Source organism: Cydia strobilella, chromosome 2, assembly GCF_947568885.1.
Source record: "Cydia strobilella chromosome 2, ilCydStro3.1, whole genome shotgun sequence".
NCBI classification, from domain to species: domain Eukaryota; kingdom Metazoa; phylum Arthropoda; class Insecta; order Lepidoptera; family Tortricidae; genus Cydia; species Cydia strobilella.
This window is the reverse complement of record NC_086042.1, coordinates 25,350,247-25,369,208: the sequence shown is the minus strand read 5'-3', so window position 1 is coordinate 25,369,208 and position 18,962 is coordinate 25,350,247. Positions and strand designations below refer to the sequence as shown.

General features: G+C 36.9%; 1 protein-coding gene across 1 annotated transcript in view; it reads left to right on the top strand.

Annotated features, from left to right (window-relative positions):
• Positions 1–18,962, top strand: part of LOC134754451 (pikachurin) — a 173,940-nt gene that overhangs the window by 119,517 nt on the left and 35,461 nt on the right. Inside the window, exon 9 of the mRNA XM_063690786.1 lies at positions 2,863–3,040. Coding sequence (XP_063546856.1) covers positions 2,863–3,040 — 178 coding nt within the window. The remainder of the gene's footprint in view (positions 1–2,862; positions 3,041–18,962) is intronic.

Genomic DNA, 18,962 nt, shown 5'->3' with positions numbered 1-18,962 from the left:
GTTTCGTGCTTGAGGTCGCTCCAAGTCTTCCCAATAGCCATATATGGTAGGTATAAGTCGTCGAAGAAGTTTCAAAAATGTCGAAATATTCCACACAATTTTTTTTTTAACTTGTCATTATTTAGTATAGGGACCAAAATTTTCCATTTTCTAAAAAATTAGAATAATCACAGAACTTTTTATACTTTTTGAAAAGTCCGAAATTGAACGTCTCGTCTCTTGGATCAAGGGTCACTACTCCCAATACAGATTTTTAAGGATGTTAGAAGCGCAAGTCATATACTTTCGCTTCTAACGTCCTCAAAAATATTTTAGCTGATTTTCTACGAGTACCTACATACCTACAGCAGCCGATGAGGCACATCAACGAATTTCCGCAAACGTTTTGCCGTAGACAATTGGATTTTTCTTCCACAAGAACGGATCCCGTGACAAAGCTTGTTCCTACGCCGCTATTTATTTTAGGACAGACGTCTGTATTGAATCGTACCTGGCTTTATTTATACTTGCAAATATAGTCTAGTTCTTTTGGAGTTCACTCGTCTGAAGAAAATTAAAATTGACGTAATCGTTAAAAAAAAATTAAAAACGTTGATTTACTTAAATTATATTAATAAAAACCGACTTTAAATAAATATAATGATAACTAACTTTATTGGTATTGAACTGACTAAATTTTAATAAATTTAGTCATAAATTATAATTAATTTAGTTATAAATTTTAATAAATAAAAATGCACTATGTATCTTCCATACCTAGAACATAAATAAACACAAGTTTTTTTCCCCACTGTGTAGCTTTTAGACAGTTTTACTACTTTTATAATACTCATAGTCAAATTTAGAGAAACGCAAAAAACTTCAAATATAGTAATTAAACTTTTATTTGCGTTCCTCTTGTCCGTGAGCGTATGTGTTAATTATTTAAACATGTTACCTATGTATGTATTTATGTGTGTATGGTGTATTTATTCAATTGCTATAATTTCATCATATAGTGTAGACGACGCAAAAACCGCGGCACATTTCGTTACTAACAAATTGTTTTTGTTCAATTTAGTTACAACAACCCAGCGGGGCACTTTTAATGACTACTATCATTTACTGGAAATGTATGCACACAACTTTACCGTGGCTTTTCGTGGTAGGAAAAGCCTACGAAGTTACCAGCAAATTAGGAGCGTGGCGTGCCGCCGCCACATCTATCACGTCTATCGCAGTTTATTTTATCTCTTCTAGACTTATGTTCCCATCGTCCACGAAATTCATCGCTTCAGTCAAGCCAGAATACCTAAGTGTAAATTGTCGGTAAGCGTGCTCCAAATCTGAATCATCGGTCGACGTTATAAATTTGCAACGAAAATGAAGCATTCCAATATCTTGGCTACGGCCCCTCCTGATGGTGATGTGAGTCCTCCCTCCCACTCTCATATATGTGTGTGTTGTCTACGAGGTCACCCTTATACTGGTTTCTGTTAGCTTGGTAAGCAAGGCGAACAACGACCGTGGTTTAATACCTCTGCTGGCATGCCAAATGAACTAGATACCTCGCATTCAATGTACAGACATAATTACTAGAAATATATTGCTCATTATGCATGCTGGCATGGTATTGTCAAGGTTAATTAACCTTGTACTACCGCCTTGTGTTAGACCGCCTGTTGCTACCTTTATTTACTTTGATAAATATATTATTGAATTTTCTTTTGTGGTGCAATAAAGTGTATTTACTTACTTGTATGTTTACTAACAGAAGAGATCGTATAGGTATACGATTTTAATTTAAAACATATTGTTGTAGTCTAAGATTGCAGTGTAGGTAACCACCTACTTTGCAGTCTTAGACTACCATCGGTGTATTAACTACACTTACGCCGCATCCGAAAATCGCATCAGTGTCATTTAGGGCTGATGTGCTAACAAAAAAAGCATAGCGTAAAGCAGTAATTGAAGTTATGCTACTTAGTGCGGCTCCTTAGCTCGATTTAGTAATATTGTAGATAATTTTATAAAGAATATACTTTTCCTAGACATTTTTATTGTAGCTTTCACAGTTTTTATAAAAAAAATTAAGAAATAGAAATGGACACATAAAAGTGGGGGGAGAGAGGGAAACAATAACTTCTCGGCGTGATTCTACTTCTATTTATTCTTTTAAACCTAAAAGCTATATGCATGACAATTTTCGTGCTTTCTGCCGGATGAGACCATAATAGTTGAGGCAAAGAAGTCGCACTACTATTCTGCACGAACGAGCGACTTAAAAAATCCTCGCTCTGAAGTCGCGTATATCTTCTGCCTTCTAGCCAAACTAGGATTCAAGCTTCAATTTTTGCATAATGGCCCCAGCTCTGGGCAACATTTGAAGAAGCCATCCTAACGCGCGCCAATTACGCTAACTTTGCCGATAATGCCTCTCCGTTCGTTTAGATTGCTTTAGTTTGATCTTTTTATTTGATGCCTCTTTCTGTTGAAGTTATTAATTTAGAAGCCAACATAGGCACTATTAGATTAGTCTAATCCTCACTAGTCGTAGAAGTATAATCAGTGCGTCGCATTTGCTTATTTATGTGAGTTAAATTAAGCTCAACTCAATGGATGATCCATTTTTGTCTGTCAGTCTGTCTGTTTTATTTTTATGGCTAAGCTACCGAATCGGTTTTGATAAAATCTATCTTGAATTTCAAGCCTATAACGCATATTTCTAAAAGAAACACATCTTAGGGGGAGGCCCTAACTTGAGATGGGGGAAATGTTACCGACAGAATCCCATACAGGTGGATCCGTGGGTACATCGATTCTCTTATTTACACAATATATGGAGTCCACATTTATTCAATACAACCTCTCCTCTCTCCGCAGGGTCTCTTTTCTCGCATGACCTTCCGTGAGCCGGTGTGGGTCGGCGGCGCCGGCAACACCACAGGGCTGCAGGGCAAGCTTGGCCTGTCCGACGGTCTGCTCGGCTGCGTGGACTTCCTGAGGATCAACGGAGACACATACCGACTAGTAAAGGATGCTGTGGCCACGCTGGATATCGGTGAGTGTAGATTTTAACTCTGCTCTCTTTAAATAGGCAAATTGTGATAAAACTTTGTAAAACGCGATGGACCTCACCGAAACTTGAACGCAAGTAAGCAAAACAAGAACTCGTAATATACAACGTTGCGTATATATATGTATATATTGCTTTAAGTTGCTCGCGCCTTAATAATACGATTTCGAGTCTGCCTTAAGCTTTTCTCTTTTAATTTCACCTTATAGGTAAGTATTATATTAGATCATATTTTGCAATTCTTAAATTTAAACAGCAAACTCATTTCAGTTTTTCAGATACTTGTAGCTTTTATATTTGTCACTCCTGTACGGTCAAGAAATTTGATTCCTGCACCATTTCGTACCTTGTCATAGTAACAATAATATGAGATTTCGGGGGTTTCATTAGAACTGAAATATATGTTACGAGTATGTATACTCACTCACGATTGCGGTAAACCAATCAAGCTTTTACATGTACAATACAAATACAATACACTATGTGGATAAACAGAAAATGAATACAATTACACCGATCATGCCTATCAAAGGCAATCAATACTGATACGTGAATCTAATTTCATATTGGCATAATTCTAATCAGGCCTGTTGAGCATGTTGAGGTTATTGGGTTACCGCGAAATATTGAACGCACACAAGATGTAAATTAGAAGTGATACATATGTATACTAATTACCTACTTAGTCAAGTTTTGTGGTCACAAAGGGATTAGTGGCGACTGGCAAGGCGTCCATTGTCAGTAATATGAAAATAATTAAATATCTTATTGTTTTAATCTTAAAGAAAAATTAGGTAAGTCAAATTAAGTCCCGATTGTCTAACGGCTCTAACGGATATGTTATTGGTGTTCCACCACGGGACAGACAACCTACCCACCCAACTATAAATTTTGAGGATTTTTATTAGGTTACTTTGACTTTTTAAATTAAGGGTCCCGGCAAACTCGGTTCTTCATACAAACGTAGTTACGCTCTCATTTAAAAACGAATTTGAAACGAGTTTGCTCTGAAACTTTGTACTTACAATAGGATAAGGTATATCTATATCTGTAATTCGTTTATGTAGCTTCAGATACCATTGTTAAAAAAATACAGGGAATTTAAATTTTTCATACAAAACTTGTTTTTGCTCTTCGTTTGTTTTATAAATTCGAGCTATTTATATAAACTAATTAAATTACAGACCTAGATATACTTCATATCATTGTATGTGCAAACTTTCATTACAATCCAACGCGTACTTTTAAAATGAGAACGAAACTCCGTTTGTATGGGTAAGTGAAATTCGACCGAGCTCATGAGGTTTAGTCAAGTTAAAAAAAAATTGAATCTGGTTTCAAAAAACACCCTGCCTACTTTCGGATTGACCATGTTAACCCTTGAAAACATAAATAAGCCCCATTTGGAAAATGGGCCAAGCATGAAGCACGTATACGGGAAACCCACTACGACGTTTTGTAAAAGTTCGAAATCTTATCGACGCCCAATCTCATTCATTTACCAAACAGTACCCCTAACTTGGTTCTTATACCTTTTCAATTAGGAGTGGGTATTGCGTACGCTATTTAAATAGGATTTTCCTTAATTTGGAAGCTTTTGAGACCGTCCTTTGATTTGAAATCTCTTTCGGCGCCATAAGCTTCGGATGAATTAGTTTGATGAGAGATTATGCCGTTCGAATTCACGTTACTTCACGCAGAAGCCTTGGTAATAATACTAATAATCAAAAGTGGCTCAAAATTAATTTAAGAACCTTAAGGTTAACAACCTTACGGTTTAGGTTAAGTCTATTACAGTTTTTAACCTTAAGGTTTACAAAGACTTAGCAAGGCGCGTGCGGTGCCTCAGAGGTAAACTTCAAGAGCATCAGTTCTGTAAGTACTTACTAAATACTTTTATACACGAAAGTATAGCATACGCAGCATTTTTTTAAATATTATAATTTATAACATTTCTAAAATAAGTAGGTTCGGCTACACGTACTGGTTGCTGTCACCATTACAGCGTTTGTTCACAAATCTTATTTTATGGGAATTTTCATAAATATCAGCATGGTTTGGTAGAGTAGAGACACTAGGTTGTTCCTATACAACCTGAACCTATACAACGTGGATTTTTGATACGACCACATATTCAAAGGTTAGTCAGTAAAGACGAAGAAGAAAGATAGTGAATTCACTTTCATATGTTTGACTAAATATTTACGATTCTTTATTTCCTTATAAAATAATTCAGCACACTATGTATCAATACTTTGGTTTCATACAAAACGTCGAACTTCCTGATGCCCTGTCACAAGTGAAGTGTTACCTACAAGCAATATCTACAATAGCCTCTCAAAAAAATGGCACTTTGTTAGTAAAGGCTTAAGTAAACATTTCTTTTAAAATCGTTTCATAGAACTAAAACCTACGCCTTGTTTCAATTTGCGGTTGTATTAAAAATACACGCAGTAAATGTTGTTAACTCAAGCTCCATTCTAACTTAACCAATTTCCGGTTGCAGCTTAACATATCGATTTTTTTATTGTTTTTTAGGGTTCCGTACCCAAAGGGTAAAAACGGGACCCTATTACTACGCTGTCCGTCTGTCCGTCCGTCTGTCCGTCTGTCCGTCTGTCCGTCTGTCCGTCTGTCCGTCTGTCCGTCTGTCCGTCTGTCCGTCTGTCCGTCTGTCCGTCTGTCCGCCTGTCCGTCTGTCTGTCTGTCACCAGGCTGTATCTCATGAACCGTGAAAGCTAGACAGTTGAAATTATCACAGATGATGTATTTCTGTTGCCGCTATAACAACAAATACTAAAAACATAATAATATAAATATTTAAATGGGGCTCCTATACAACAAACGTGATTTTTTTGCTGTTTTTTTCCGTAATGGTACGGAACCCTCCGTGCGTGAGTCGGACTCGCACTTGGCCGGTTTTTCATATTCACCGGTCGTCTCACTCATATCGATAAAACCAACCCTGGATTCTAGATACGCGATCTATTGCCCCGATACCATTTATAGTTTGTCGATTCAAATACCCATACTAGTATATCCTCCATATTGCCGTACGATACCGCAATTTGATATTCCGAAGCTGTATGATATTGTTTGAAAGTAGAGGGCAGTTGCATCCAATCGCATTTGTATTGCGCTTGATTCCCGGAGTCCGATTTAGATTTAACAACTTGTTACGGTTTTGATCTTATTTTGATACGACCTTGAAGATCGCTCACGCTGATTTTTGCATGCAAAATGAAGTGAAAGTCGTGCGTGAGATGCGCGCCAATCACCAAGAAGATCGTCAAAACCAGTTCAAACCCGTAACAAGTTGTTAAATCTGAATTGGGCTCCTATCTCGTTTAAACGATACTGCAGAGAAAGGGGCTTACTGTTGAGTGCATTTAAAATGGTACTTATATTTGTTTTCGTACTCACTTGCTCAGTATACTTATTTCGAATACAGCATTTAATATTTGAAAGAAAAGTTTGATACCGTCAAGAACAATTCTTAACTACCGTAAAGCTCCCAAAGTCCCAACTATGGTCCAAAATTAACTGTATTTTTTTGCATTCAGGTGTGTCTTTTACTGTATTTTTTGTAGTTCTGAGGCAATAAGGTATGTTTATAAATGGAAGAAAAAACTTGAAGTAAAACAAAAAGGAACATTGGTATTCATACTTAATTTCCTTTTGAACTTATGGACCATAGTTCCAGTATTGGACTATAGCTGGGAGGTTTTACGGTACCTATAGGTATATTAAGATGAAAAAAACAGTTAAAAAATAAATTTATAGTTAGAACGTATTTTAAAGTTAGGTTTGGTTTGGTTAGCACAAAACCTGATGGTTTGCGTATCCTTAAAACAATAAAATTCGACGCCAAAATGAATAGGAAGTTTAAAAGTATATTAGGCTACGAACGTTTGCTTGCTCTAGTTTAAACCCAAATCAAATATACTTCTCTGAATGCAGCCCTGGAGCTAGCATTAACATTTATATGATACCAAATTTATTTCTTATTGAGATTGCTTCTTGAATTTTCTTGTATTAAACTTATGAAATTATATATAGTAATATGTACTTATGCGCCGTAATATTTCGTTAATATTTCAAGAATCATCTTGTGAAGACATAGTTTCAGAAATACTTTGTGGGTAATTTGTTTTTATTTACATTGTATTCTATTCTAAGATGTTTTATTAAATAAATCTTGTTATTCTTACGAGTCCCCAGCAAGCTCGGTTCTCCACACAAACGTAGTTACGTTTTAAAACTAGCTAGATTGCTCTGGACTGAAACTTTGTACTTACAATAGGATAAGGTATATCTAGTCCTGTAATTAGTTTATGTAGCTTCAGATACATAGTTAATAAAAATTCAACGAATTTAAGTTTTTCATACAAAACTTGTTTTTGCTCTATTTCGTTTGTTTTGTAAACTGGAGCTATATAAATAATACCAGAACTAGATATATACCAACATGTCATTTTATGTGCAAAGTTTCATTACAATTCAACACGCAGTTTTAAAGTGAGAACAAAACTCCGTTTGTATGGAAAGGTGAAATTCTGCCGAGCTTGCTGGGGACTCTTGTATAATAATAGTAATGTATATTTTATTTAGACTATAGACTTTATGATTTGATTAATTCATAAACATTAGCAACCTCTTCAGGCATGTAACGCGTTTATGAATAACGCCAAAAATCTACAGTCTGTTAGATTTGACCAACGTTTATAAATAACGCCATAAATTATTAGTAAGTATTTAAAATACAAATCCACAATTTAATTTCAATACATCAGAAAGCTTTCAACAAAGCATTATTAATATTAAAAGTACATAATAGCTTAACCCCCCAAACGTCCCGAATTAACCCTAATCACCCCGTGTTTGCCGGGCAAACATAACCGTTTAACGGCCCGGTGATTTCATTACGTTGAACGAATGATGAATTATTCCTTGCTTTGATTATTGTTATTGATGTATTGCCGGATATTTTTGCGGCAGCTTGAGGGTCGTTCATTAATTACATCACACAAATTTAGTTTTTTTTTCAGGAAACCTGTCACACTTGTTCATAGGAAAACAGAAGGTCTTAAATACATTCTGTGACACTTGCCATGACCCCAACCCCCCCATTCCCCTCCTTCTGTTGCTGTGACGTAACTTATGGATGACCCGTTGGGGTATAATGCAGCAGACGCTTAAGTTATGGTCAACGAATTTAATTTCCGTATCATTTCATACCTTGTCACATTGACAATAGGATGAGGTCCCTAGTGAGTTTATTGATTGTTACTGTGACAAGGTGCGAAATGGTACTGACATAAAAATCTTCGACTGTACACCATCACTACATAGTATAAAACAAAGTCGTTTTCAGCTGTATGTCTGTCCCTATGTATGCTTAGATCTTTAAAACTACGCAACAGATTTTGATGCGGTTTTCAACTATCAATAGAATAATTCTTGAGGAAGGTTTTAGTGTATAATTTGTAAAGGTTTTGTGTAACCCGTGCGAAGCCGGGGCGGGTCGCTAGTACACCATAAACCGTTTTACGAGACGACCGCACGTGCTCTAACCTATAATTAAATCAAAATAGGATAAAGTAGGAATATGACAAAAATATTACGTTCCCTCCTGCGTAGTCTGGTAAGAATACCAGATTATGGACACAAGAAAAAAAGAGGCATTTTATATGAAAAATGATTGATTGATTGGTTAAGTTTTCCTTTTATGTAATAAAATTATCCCCTTGAGTTGGCACTCAAACATTAATAAATACTTTTGCCTCGTGTTCCAATCCCTCTGGATTTCTACCAAGTTGGTTCCTTATTATTTTACTTCGTCCCACATTTAAACTGCCAATCAAAATCTGCCAATAACAGAGGTTGCCCTACTCATTAATAATCAAATCTTTCTCTTTGATGACTTGATCCGGCTGCCAGGCCGTCGGTTATGGCTTTTCTACACGATGGCCCAGCGCTGGACCAGCGAGATAGCCATGCAACGGTTATGGCTCCTCTACACGGTGGCCGGACGCTAGGGAGATGGGCATGGGGAAGCCTTGGGAGGAGCGAGTCCCACATACCACCCCCCCCCCCAATGGGCTTCCCCAGCCCGGGGGGTGAGATGCGTAAATCTATAATTTCACCCCTGAGTCAAAAAAAAAAGGGAGTTGGCCATGTGATGGTTAAGCGTACCCACTATTGGAACAGGCCACGTGTAGATGCGTACGCACCATCGCTGGCCTTACTACCTTTGATGTGCGAAAGAAAAACCGACACCGTGGCCATCCCATCGCCATCCCGCCGCGCCATTAGCCATCCGTCACTACTACCCTATCTACACGCTGGGCCATCTTAGTGGCCCAGTATGATGGCCCATCGTGTAGAGGAGCTTAGGTCTGGAGGAGGAGGTATTAGATCTGGTTAATTTCTGCTCATTTCTGATCGCTCTTGAAGGCCAATTTGCGAGTGCCATTCGAAAATATGCGGGCTTACCTCCAACATCCAAAAATTTACAATCGTTATCTGCGTCTCTATCGCTCGAATAAGCAAGAGCGATAAAGAGGCAAAGTAACGATTTTAGATTTTTCTATGTTGGCGGTAGGCCCTCTGATCATCTAATGAATTCGGCTTACCTAGAGGAATATGGAACATTTTTTTCACTACCAGAGTTCAAAATGCTTACGATTTCGATGAAGAAAACCTCAAAACTTGCGGCACGGCTTTAGAGCACCTTCCAAATTTGCGGGCGATCATATTCGCCCGGACCGACAGGGCCGTTCGTTCCCTTTCCATATCCAGGTCGTCTTTGAGATCGGTCGCGAATCCCGATCACACACACACACACACACACACACGCGCGCGCACACACGCATTGCAGACGTATTCTGTTTTTAACCCGTAAACGGCGCGGAGGGGGATAAATCCGTCGTCGTACATATTTAATCCGACTAACTTCCGCGGTTGCTCCGGCTTCGCGCTAATTAAGCAGCTTCATATTTTAATTTTTGCTTCCCTATTTTGCATGTTGAAGAAAAGAGATCTTATTAAATTTATGAAATTCTAGACTGGACTACTACTGTATTAAAGGTGACTGTCCAATTGTAACTGCCGCTGCACTGCAGTTGCGACGTTACGCGGTGCCGCACTACTGTAGCAGCACGACTGCGGCTGTTGCGGCGTGCAGTCGCGACAGCGTTCGTTGATGGCTTGTCAATGTCAAGTCATATAATGTCAGACGTACAAATAAAATACTAATATACTTTTGTATTTTTTACGTGAAGAAGCGAGTGACGATAATGCTACATGCTACATGAAAAAGAAGACCAGTTTGCCTTTCTACAATAGTCAGAGTCCGACGAAGGCAGCTACGCAATATTAACAAAAAATCTGATATTTAATGGTGATCCTTTATTCAGATAATATTGCCGATTAAATGAAAAGCAATTCAACATTGAATGAGACTTAATAATTGACGAAATACAATCAAATTACTCAAATAAAATTAATGCAGAGGAAAAATTATTAACATTAAGGTAAGTTCACAATGTGAAATTTTCTTCCCCATCCTCTTGCCTAAATGCGTGACCACCGCACACAGCAATCCGACGGAAACGGGACTCATGGAGTTCGTGATATATACGGGGGGAGTGCGCACTTGATCCACCTGCATCACGTATAGGTACTCGGCCGTCAGAAACGTGCGGCTAGATTTAGAAGTCTGTAATAAACGTCCCCTCAAAACCATGCCAGGTAGGCTCTTTTAGCAGGCCTTTTATTTATTTCTGCAAAGTGATTCGTGGGTTCTGGAGATGACGATGCGACACGTAAGAATAAAATTATCCAATGGTGGGCAGGCAGTCGTTCGGTGTTAGCAAAATATTACAGATTTATCTTTCTAAGTATCCATATTAAGCCAATTTCACTTTCTTTAGGTACCAAACAGTGAAGTATGATGAATAAAATAATTTGTAATTTACACTTCATATTGTCCAGTTGCAGGTGTGAATGGGCGACGGCACTCTATGATATGACCGCACCACCCATATAAAACTTGACGGGCGAGACAAGAAATCCTTTATGAAGAAAGATATTTCCCTCACCTTGGCCGATAGAAAGAACTTTTAATAAATTAATTTGAATAATAAATGGTTTCCTCGTGTTGGTGTGAAGAATTACGTGTTGCACTGTAACACAGTATGTTTAACCCTCATGCCTTGAGACCTCCGCAACTGTCAATATTCTAAATTTTAAACCATTCGCTTCTCTCGTGGTTCAATTTTGTATCGTTTCGTATGTTTGGATATCAATATGTTACCATGAGGTATTAAATAACATCTTTGCCCCTTGTAATAAAAATAAATGATTGCTTCTTTTATTTAGCTCAGGAATGGCTTTGCAATGACAAAATGAGAAATTGTCACCATAAACGACATTATATAATATGATATATTACAATACAATTACAGTTGCCAGGAATATTCGGCGACTATTCGGTATTTGGCCACTTTGCCGGATATTCGGTATTCTATTTGCCTCTCTATCGCTCGCCTGTCGAGCTTATAGCTATCCTCGCAAAACTACGAAAAAATAAAAGAACAGTTTATTTAATGAATCTATAAATAATATCGTCGTATTATTTGAATCCCTAAATCAATAATCTCAAAATACGCTAAATTTGTGAAAGCTGATTCCACAAATCTGCCTTAAGTTATATACCTTAGTTTTATTGGATGTATATAATGTACAAATTTCTAGAGAAGGCGGAGAATGTAAAGTTATAGCAAGAATAGTGCCTGGGCGTGGGCATAGATTTAATAATAAACTATACAATTATTTTCTGGATCAACAAGAGTAGAACCTAAATCAACTTCAACTGAATGCTACTAAACAAAGCCCTCAATGTCAACCTTACGTGCAGAACATGTTGAACATATAATGTATACACTTTTTTGGGAAACAGGTTTTTCGTAAATTAATAAAAAAGTAAAAAATAAGACATGTTTTATTTTTCACAACTCTTTATTAACTTTAGTTTTGTCCGCCATGATCGTGATATCAGCAGCTTGAGCCTTGAACTGCAACTTGTAGGTACCTGGAAATTAGAAATTATCTTTTCAGTTTCATGTTGTATTTTGAATATAACTATAGGTATGTATTTTTGTATGTATATGATTTATTGCTTGCAAGATGGTTATAAGTTACATATATGTATGTCTGTTTGTTGAATTTAACTTCAAATCAGTAAAACGGAGCTAGTAGCGGACAAGCTGTGTTAAACGGTTTGTCTTTAGATATTCTGGCCACATCATCACAGAAAATAAATAGGTAATAGTGACCCGACCACCAAAATGGACTTTTAAATATTCGTAGTAAAATAATATTAATTTTATACTTACATCGACGTGATCCTCACAGCAATATTGTGTGTAACACTTGAAGTATTCCATTCCACATTTACTTCACGACAACACCGTCTTTCACGTAGGTCTTCGCGGACTATAATTTTTGTAAATCATTCCCACAAGTGGAAACAAGGTTTTTGATATATTAAGCAATCAAAATCTACTGTTTAGGTATTAAAAATTATAAATCAAATCGTAAGAAACTAGCGGGTTAACTGAATTTTTTTATTATGACAATTGATGACAATGACATCTTTGACAATTACGTGAGTGACGGATTTATTTACTATGGTTCGATAACTTTTACTATACGATGACATTATTATATTCAGCCTCGCGAGAAGGTCAAACTAAGGTCATCAGTATATTTGTTGAAATATCTTCAATCCTCGATTATTATATCGCAGCAAATGTCGGAAACTGTTTAAAAACCTAATATCTCGAAATGGTTTTCGAAATAGAACATTTAAAAAAAAATGAACAATCCTAATTAGAGATTGGATTTTGCAAGTAGTGAGTGAGAAGTGCGACTGTGTGCACGTTTTCCCCCGCAAAAAATGGCAGAACGATTTGTACGGTAAGATATCGCTTGGGCTCCTCCCTTCCGACGTGTCGGAAGCCGGTGTTGCTCGAAGGGTTTGCCAGACTATAGTTAACTTCCGAATTTGACACTCTCTTTTTCGGACCTATCATTCTAGTTTCCTAACTGGCTCTGTGATACTCGTATGGCTCAATATAGATTAGCAAAAAAGTTTACAGTAGTACTACAGTCGCCATCAGATATGTCGGAGCGACCGAGGTGCTAAATATATCTGAACATGCACTCTAACGCCTTGACAATAAAGGCGTGTTCAGATATTTGTGAGCTCCTTGGCCGCCCCGATATATCTGCGATATATGGCGACGGTACCATCGGGGTTGTTTATCCGTGGGTGTAATAACTCCTTAGAACGTAGTGGTTATATCCTTTTTGCTTAAAACTACTAATATCTGTGATCAAAGACAATTTAGTGCAGGTGACAGATTTGACGTGCGGTCTGCAGCCGCAGTTGCAATAATACACCAAATACGCAAAAATGGCCATGCTACGTGCAGTCGGTCTTGTCATTCATTTTACTATGGAAATTGACAATAACACCGACGTGTCGGAGCAGTAGTGCAGCTGCGGTCGGGAAAACGTTAAAATCACCATATTACGTGCAGTCGATATCGTCATTCATTTTACTATGGAAATTGACAATAACACCGACGCGTTTGGGCCGCCGCAGTAGTGTCGGAGCAGCAGTGCAGCTGCGGTTACAAATGGACAGTCACCTTTACAAGATCATTAAAAGGTTACAATATGGTTTTCGTTGTACAATCGTGCGAGAAATGTCAATATGGGATCAATTTGTATTTACAGTTCTAATAGTGAATAAAGTGGTCAAAATCGTAAATACGAGTACTCACATGTGTCAATTTTCCAGGATGATAATCTTCCGGATCTTTATCAATATAAAGAATAAAGAAATACCGTGGTAAGTCTATGATAGTGTGCTCTTTTGCCCGCTGCTTAGGGTAAATTTTGGCACTTGTCATTTCCAATACATTTTGGAACAAAAAAACTTACCTCGTTAACCTTGAGCATCAGAGGCTTCCTACCCCATCGAGGAACCTCCTCACGTACAGCCTCCCCGATTGTGAATTTCAAACAAATATGGGAATCAAATTAGCTATCTATTGCTGACTCCGGAATCAGAAACTTACAAAGTACTTTAATAATGAGAATTTCTACAGCCTGATCAATTATTATTCGAACTATGGACAACTTGTAAATTTATTAAGTTAAACCTATATTTAATATTAATTTAAGTTAGGTACCGCAAGTTACTGTCTACATTGTTTCTGAAATGTTAATTTGCCCTTAAGTTAGTGATGATAATATTATTACAGTAGCAAATCTAAAGAGTTTTAGTAATGTTACGAACAACATGTTTTAATTTAACTAAAGTAATGAATACCACTTCAATTTTATTATGGTTTCATTAATCTGAGTGATGAGATTAGTAATATAAAATATTTAAATACTTAATAAATAGCCTCGTATAATTAAATGTAAAAAGTTATGGAATATACGCGAGGAAAACAAATTCACAACACGTACATTGTTGTAAAAAAAAACCGGCCAAGTGCGAGTCGGACTCGCGCACCGAGGGTTCCGTACTTTTTAGTATTTGTTGTTATAGCGGCAACAGAAATACATCATCTGTGAAAATTTCAACTGTCTAGCTATCACGGTTCATGAGATACAGCCTGGTGACAGACGGACAGCGGAGCCTTAGTAATAGGGTCCCGTTTTTACCCTTTGGGTACGGAACCCTTAAAAGAGTCGCTTCGCTTGTGTTGGTTTGGCTAACTTTCCACCACAAATAGAAAATTTGTATCTTATTCACGAAATAAACTATCCTTCTACCAGTCTAGTAATTAAAGAACACTACCAACCCCCATACAACGCTGCGGGAATAGACAATGTTGAAGAAGATGGGTATGAAAACTGCCACGCTAATTTTATTTATAACTTCAAAACGTTAAATTTGACTTCACTGAACTGTTATAGTCACAAAAGTTGATTTTAAGCATAAATAAAGCTTCGAGTCGTCAGAATAGATTTAAAAATCTACACTAGATGGCGCAATTAAATTTCATTGTACTTTTGTGCATATGGCAGTGGCCAGGGAAGTCAGATTTTACGTTGAGACAACGGGGTGTTGGGGGTCTGACGCCATATCGTTTATTAGGGAGGTGGGACATAGGATTAGGGAGAGGACCTCTGATGCTCGCGCGGGTTCGTACCTGGTGCAAAGGTTGGCCATCGCTATCCAACGTGGTAACGCGGCAAGTGTGATGGGCACCTTTGCACCCGGTACAGCTCGCGGAGGTCTTTTTGAATAAAATATTTTAGTTAGTTTTGTAGTTTATTGTTTAATTCTTTATAACTTGTCATTTATTCTTAAACACATATCATTTAAGAATAAATGACAAGTTATAAAGAATTAAACAATAATTAATTATTTTTACGTTTATAATTCAAAAATAGCAGTAAGTAAGTGACCAATTGTAGATGCATAAAGCTAAAACGGAAAATAGTAAATAGGTACGAGAAGAACGTGATGTTGTATGGAGATTATCCGTCTTGAATATTCAGTAGTCTGCTGGTAGTAGTAGTAGTAGGTAATAATGAAGATGAAATCACAAGAAATTCATCATAATTTGCGCAATATAAATATGTACATTACTCATAATGTGCGTTCCATTTCATGATAAATCGATCAGCTGAAATCAGCGAAACTACGAACTGGCCGCGTAGCCAACGTGCCAGTCGTTAACGCTTCGTAGCGATCGAAACGCAACTGTCACTGTCGCACTAATAAGGAAGAGTGATAGAGAGACACAAAGCGTTTCGTTGTCGTAGCGATAGCGATTGTCATTTTGGCTAGGCCGGCTGTTCGGTAAATCAATTGAATTGTTCGAACAGTGTTTGCCAATTTAAAAGCAAATCCAAAGCCGTTCGGTTCAAAGCGTTCCATTTGTCACAATCACAATAAATAAATACGAGTAGTGACGTTCTGGGCTTTGAAACTTAAGGTGACTGTCCATTTGTAACTGCCGCTGCCCTGCAGTTGCGACGTTACGCGGTGCCGCACTACTGTAGCAGCACGACTGCGGCTGTTGCGGCGTGCAGTCGCGACAGCGTTCGTTGATGGCTTGTCAATGTCAAGTCATATAATGTCAGACGTACAAATAAAATACTAATTTACTTTTGTATTTTTTACGTGAAGAAGCGAGTGACGATAATGCTACATGCTACATGAAAAAGAAGACCAGTTTGCCTTTCTACAATAGTCAGAGTCCGACGAAGGCAGCTACGCAATATTAATAAAAAATCTGATATTTAATGGTGATCCTTTATTCAGATAATATTGCCGATTAAATGAAAAGCAATTCAACATTGAATGAGACTTAATAATTGACGAAATACAATCAAATTACTCAAATAAAATTAATGCAGAGGAAAAATTATTCTTAACATTAAGGTAAGTTCACAATGTGAAATTTTCTTCCCCATCCTCTTGCCTAAATGCGTGACCACCAGGTGACCACCGCACACAACAATCCGATGCGATAAATAAAATTATTTGTAAGAGCTATAAGTAATTGCGCAATTTACACTTCATATTGTCAAGTTTCCTATTTGAAACTGAAACACAAAATAAAATCCCTCTTGTGTTGCAGGTGTCCATGGGCGGCACGGCACTCTTTATGATATGACCGTGCATCCATATAAAACTTGACGGGCGAGACAAGAAATCCTTTATGAAGAAAGCTATTGCCCTCACCTTGGCCGATAGAAAGAACTTCAAATAAATTAATTTGAATAATAAATGGTTTCCTCGTGTTGGTGTGATGAAAAATTGCGTGTTGCACTGTAACAAAGTTTGTTTAAACCTCATGCCTTAAGACCCCCGCAACTGTCAATATTCTAAATTTTAAACCATTCGCTTCTCTCGTGGTTCAATTTTGTATCCTTTCGTATGTTTGGATATCAATATATTACCAGGAGGTATTAAACAACATCTTTGCTCCTTGTAATAAAAATTAATTATTGCTTCGTTTATTTAGCTCAGGAATGGCTTTGCAAATTTTGCAATGACAAAATTAGAAAGTGTCGCCATAAACGACATTATATAATATGATATTACGACTAGAGTTGCCAGGAATATTCGGCAACTATTCGGCCTATTCGGCCACTTTGCCGATTATTCGGTATTCTATTTGCCTCTCTATCGCTCGTGCCCTGTCGAGCTTATAGCTATCCTCGCAAAACTACGAAAAATTAAAAGAACAGTTTATTTAATGAATTTATCATGAAATGATAAAAAAAATCACGTAGGAAAATATAGCTTGGCCAGGATTACGGAATATTAAGTAATATAACTTAGTTTTATTGGATGTATATACTATAGTAACTACATCCAACTCCAACCGTAACTTGGCTGAAATCAGGGTAGCAAAAATACAAATGCAAGTTACATCATATATTTTCATCATATAGTGATTCGATTCGTAAGGAGATTTGATTCTTAAAATTGTAACAAGCGTCCACTGTTAAGGACGCTTAGCACCTTGTGGATTATTTCTACCTATTTGTTACCATTGGTTAGATATTGTATTACATGCCAATTTTGCTTAATTTATTTGATAAACATAAATCTTAATATAATATAGAAAGAGCATAATACAATACAATAGGTATTAATAATAAATAACATAATAATTAAAACTAATAATAAACTAAACATCTAATATGCGCCTCCACCCTGCATCGTACCCGGCTCAAAAGTTCCCATGATGCCTGCAGCATTCCCTCGCTGCACTGCATTTGAGATCTGTTGAATCAGGTACATTTTGCTAATTATAGGTATTCTGCTATTTCAGGTCATCACGTGTGGTCAGGTCATTTCCTTTTTAGATACGGCTGTGGGATACGTACAAATTTCTAGAGAAGGCGGAGAATGTAAAGTTATAGCAAGAATAGTGCCTGGGCATAGATTTAATAACAAACTATGCAATTATTTTCTGGTTCAACAAGAGTAGAACCTACATCAACTTCAACTGAATGCTAATAAACAAAGCCCTCATTGTCAACCTCACGTGCAGAACATGTTGAACATATAATGTATACACTTTTTTGGGAAACAGGTTTTTCCTAAATTAATAAAAAAGTAAAAAATAAGACTGTTTTATTTTTCACAACTCTTTATTAACTTTAGTTTTGTCCGCCATGATCATGATATCAGCAGCTTGAACCTTGAACTGCAACTTGTACCTGGAAATTAGAAATTATCTTTTCAGTTTCATCAAATAAGTTACATACTCGTATATGTATGTTTGTTTATTGAATTTAACTTCAAAGCAGTAAAACGGAGCTAGTAGGGCACAAGCTGTGTTAAATGGTTTGTCTTTAGATATTCTGGCCACATCATCAAAGAAAATAAATAGGTAATAGTGATCCGACCACAAAAATGGACTTTTAAATAATAGTAGTAAAATAATATTAATTTTATACTTACATCGACGTGATCCTCACAGCAATAATGTGGTAACAACTTGAAGTATTCCATTCCACATTTACTTCACGACAACACCGTCTTTCACGTAAGTCTTCGCGGACTATTATTTTTGTAAATCATTCCCACGAATGGGAACAACGTTTTTGATATATTAAGCAATCAGAATCTACTGTTTAGGGTGGTTTAGGTATCAAAATTATAAATCAAATCGTAAAAAACTAGCGGTTTAACTGAAAATTTTCATTATGACAATTGATGACAATGACAACTTTGACGTGAGTGACGGATTTATTTACTATGGTTCGATAACTTTTATTATACGATGACTTTATTATATTCAGCCTCGCGAGAAGGTCAAACTAAGGTCATCAGTATATTTGTTGAAATATCTTC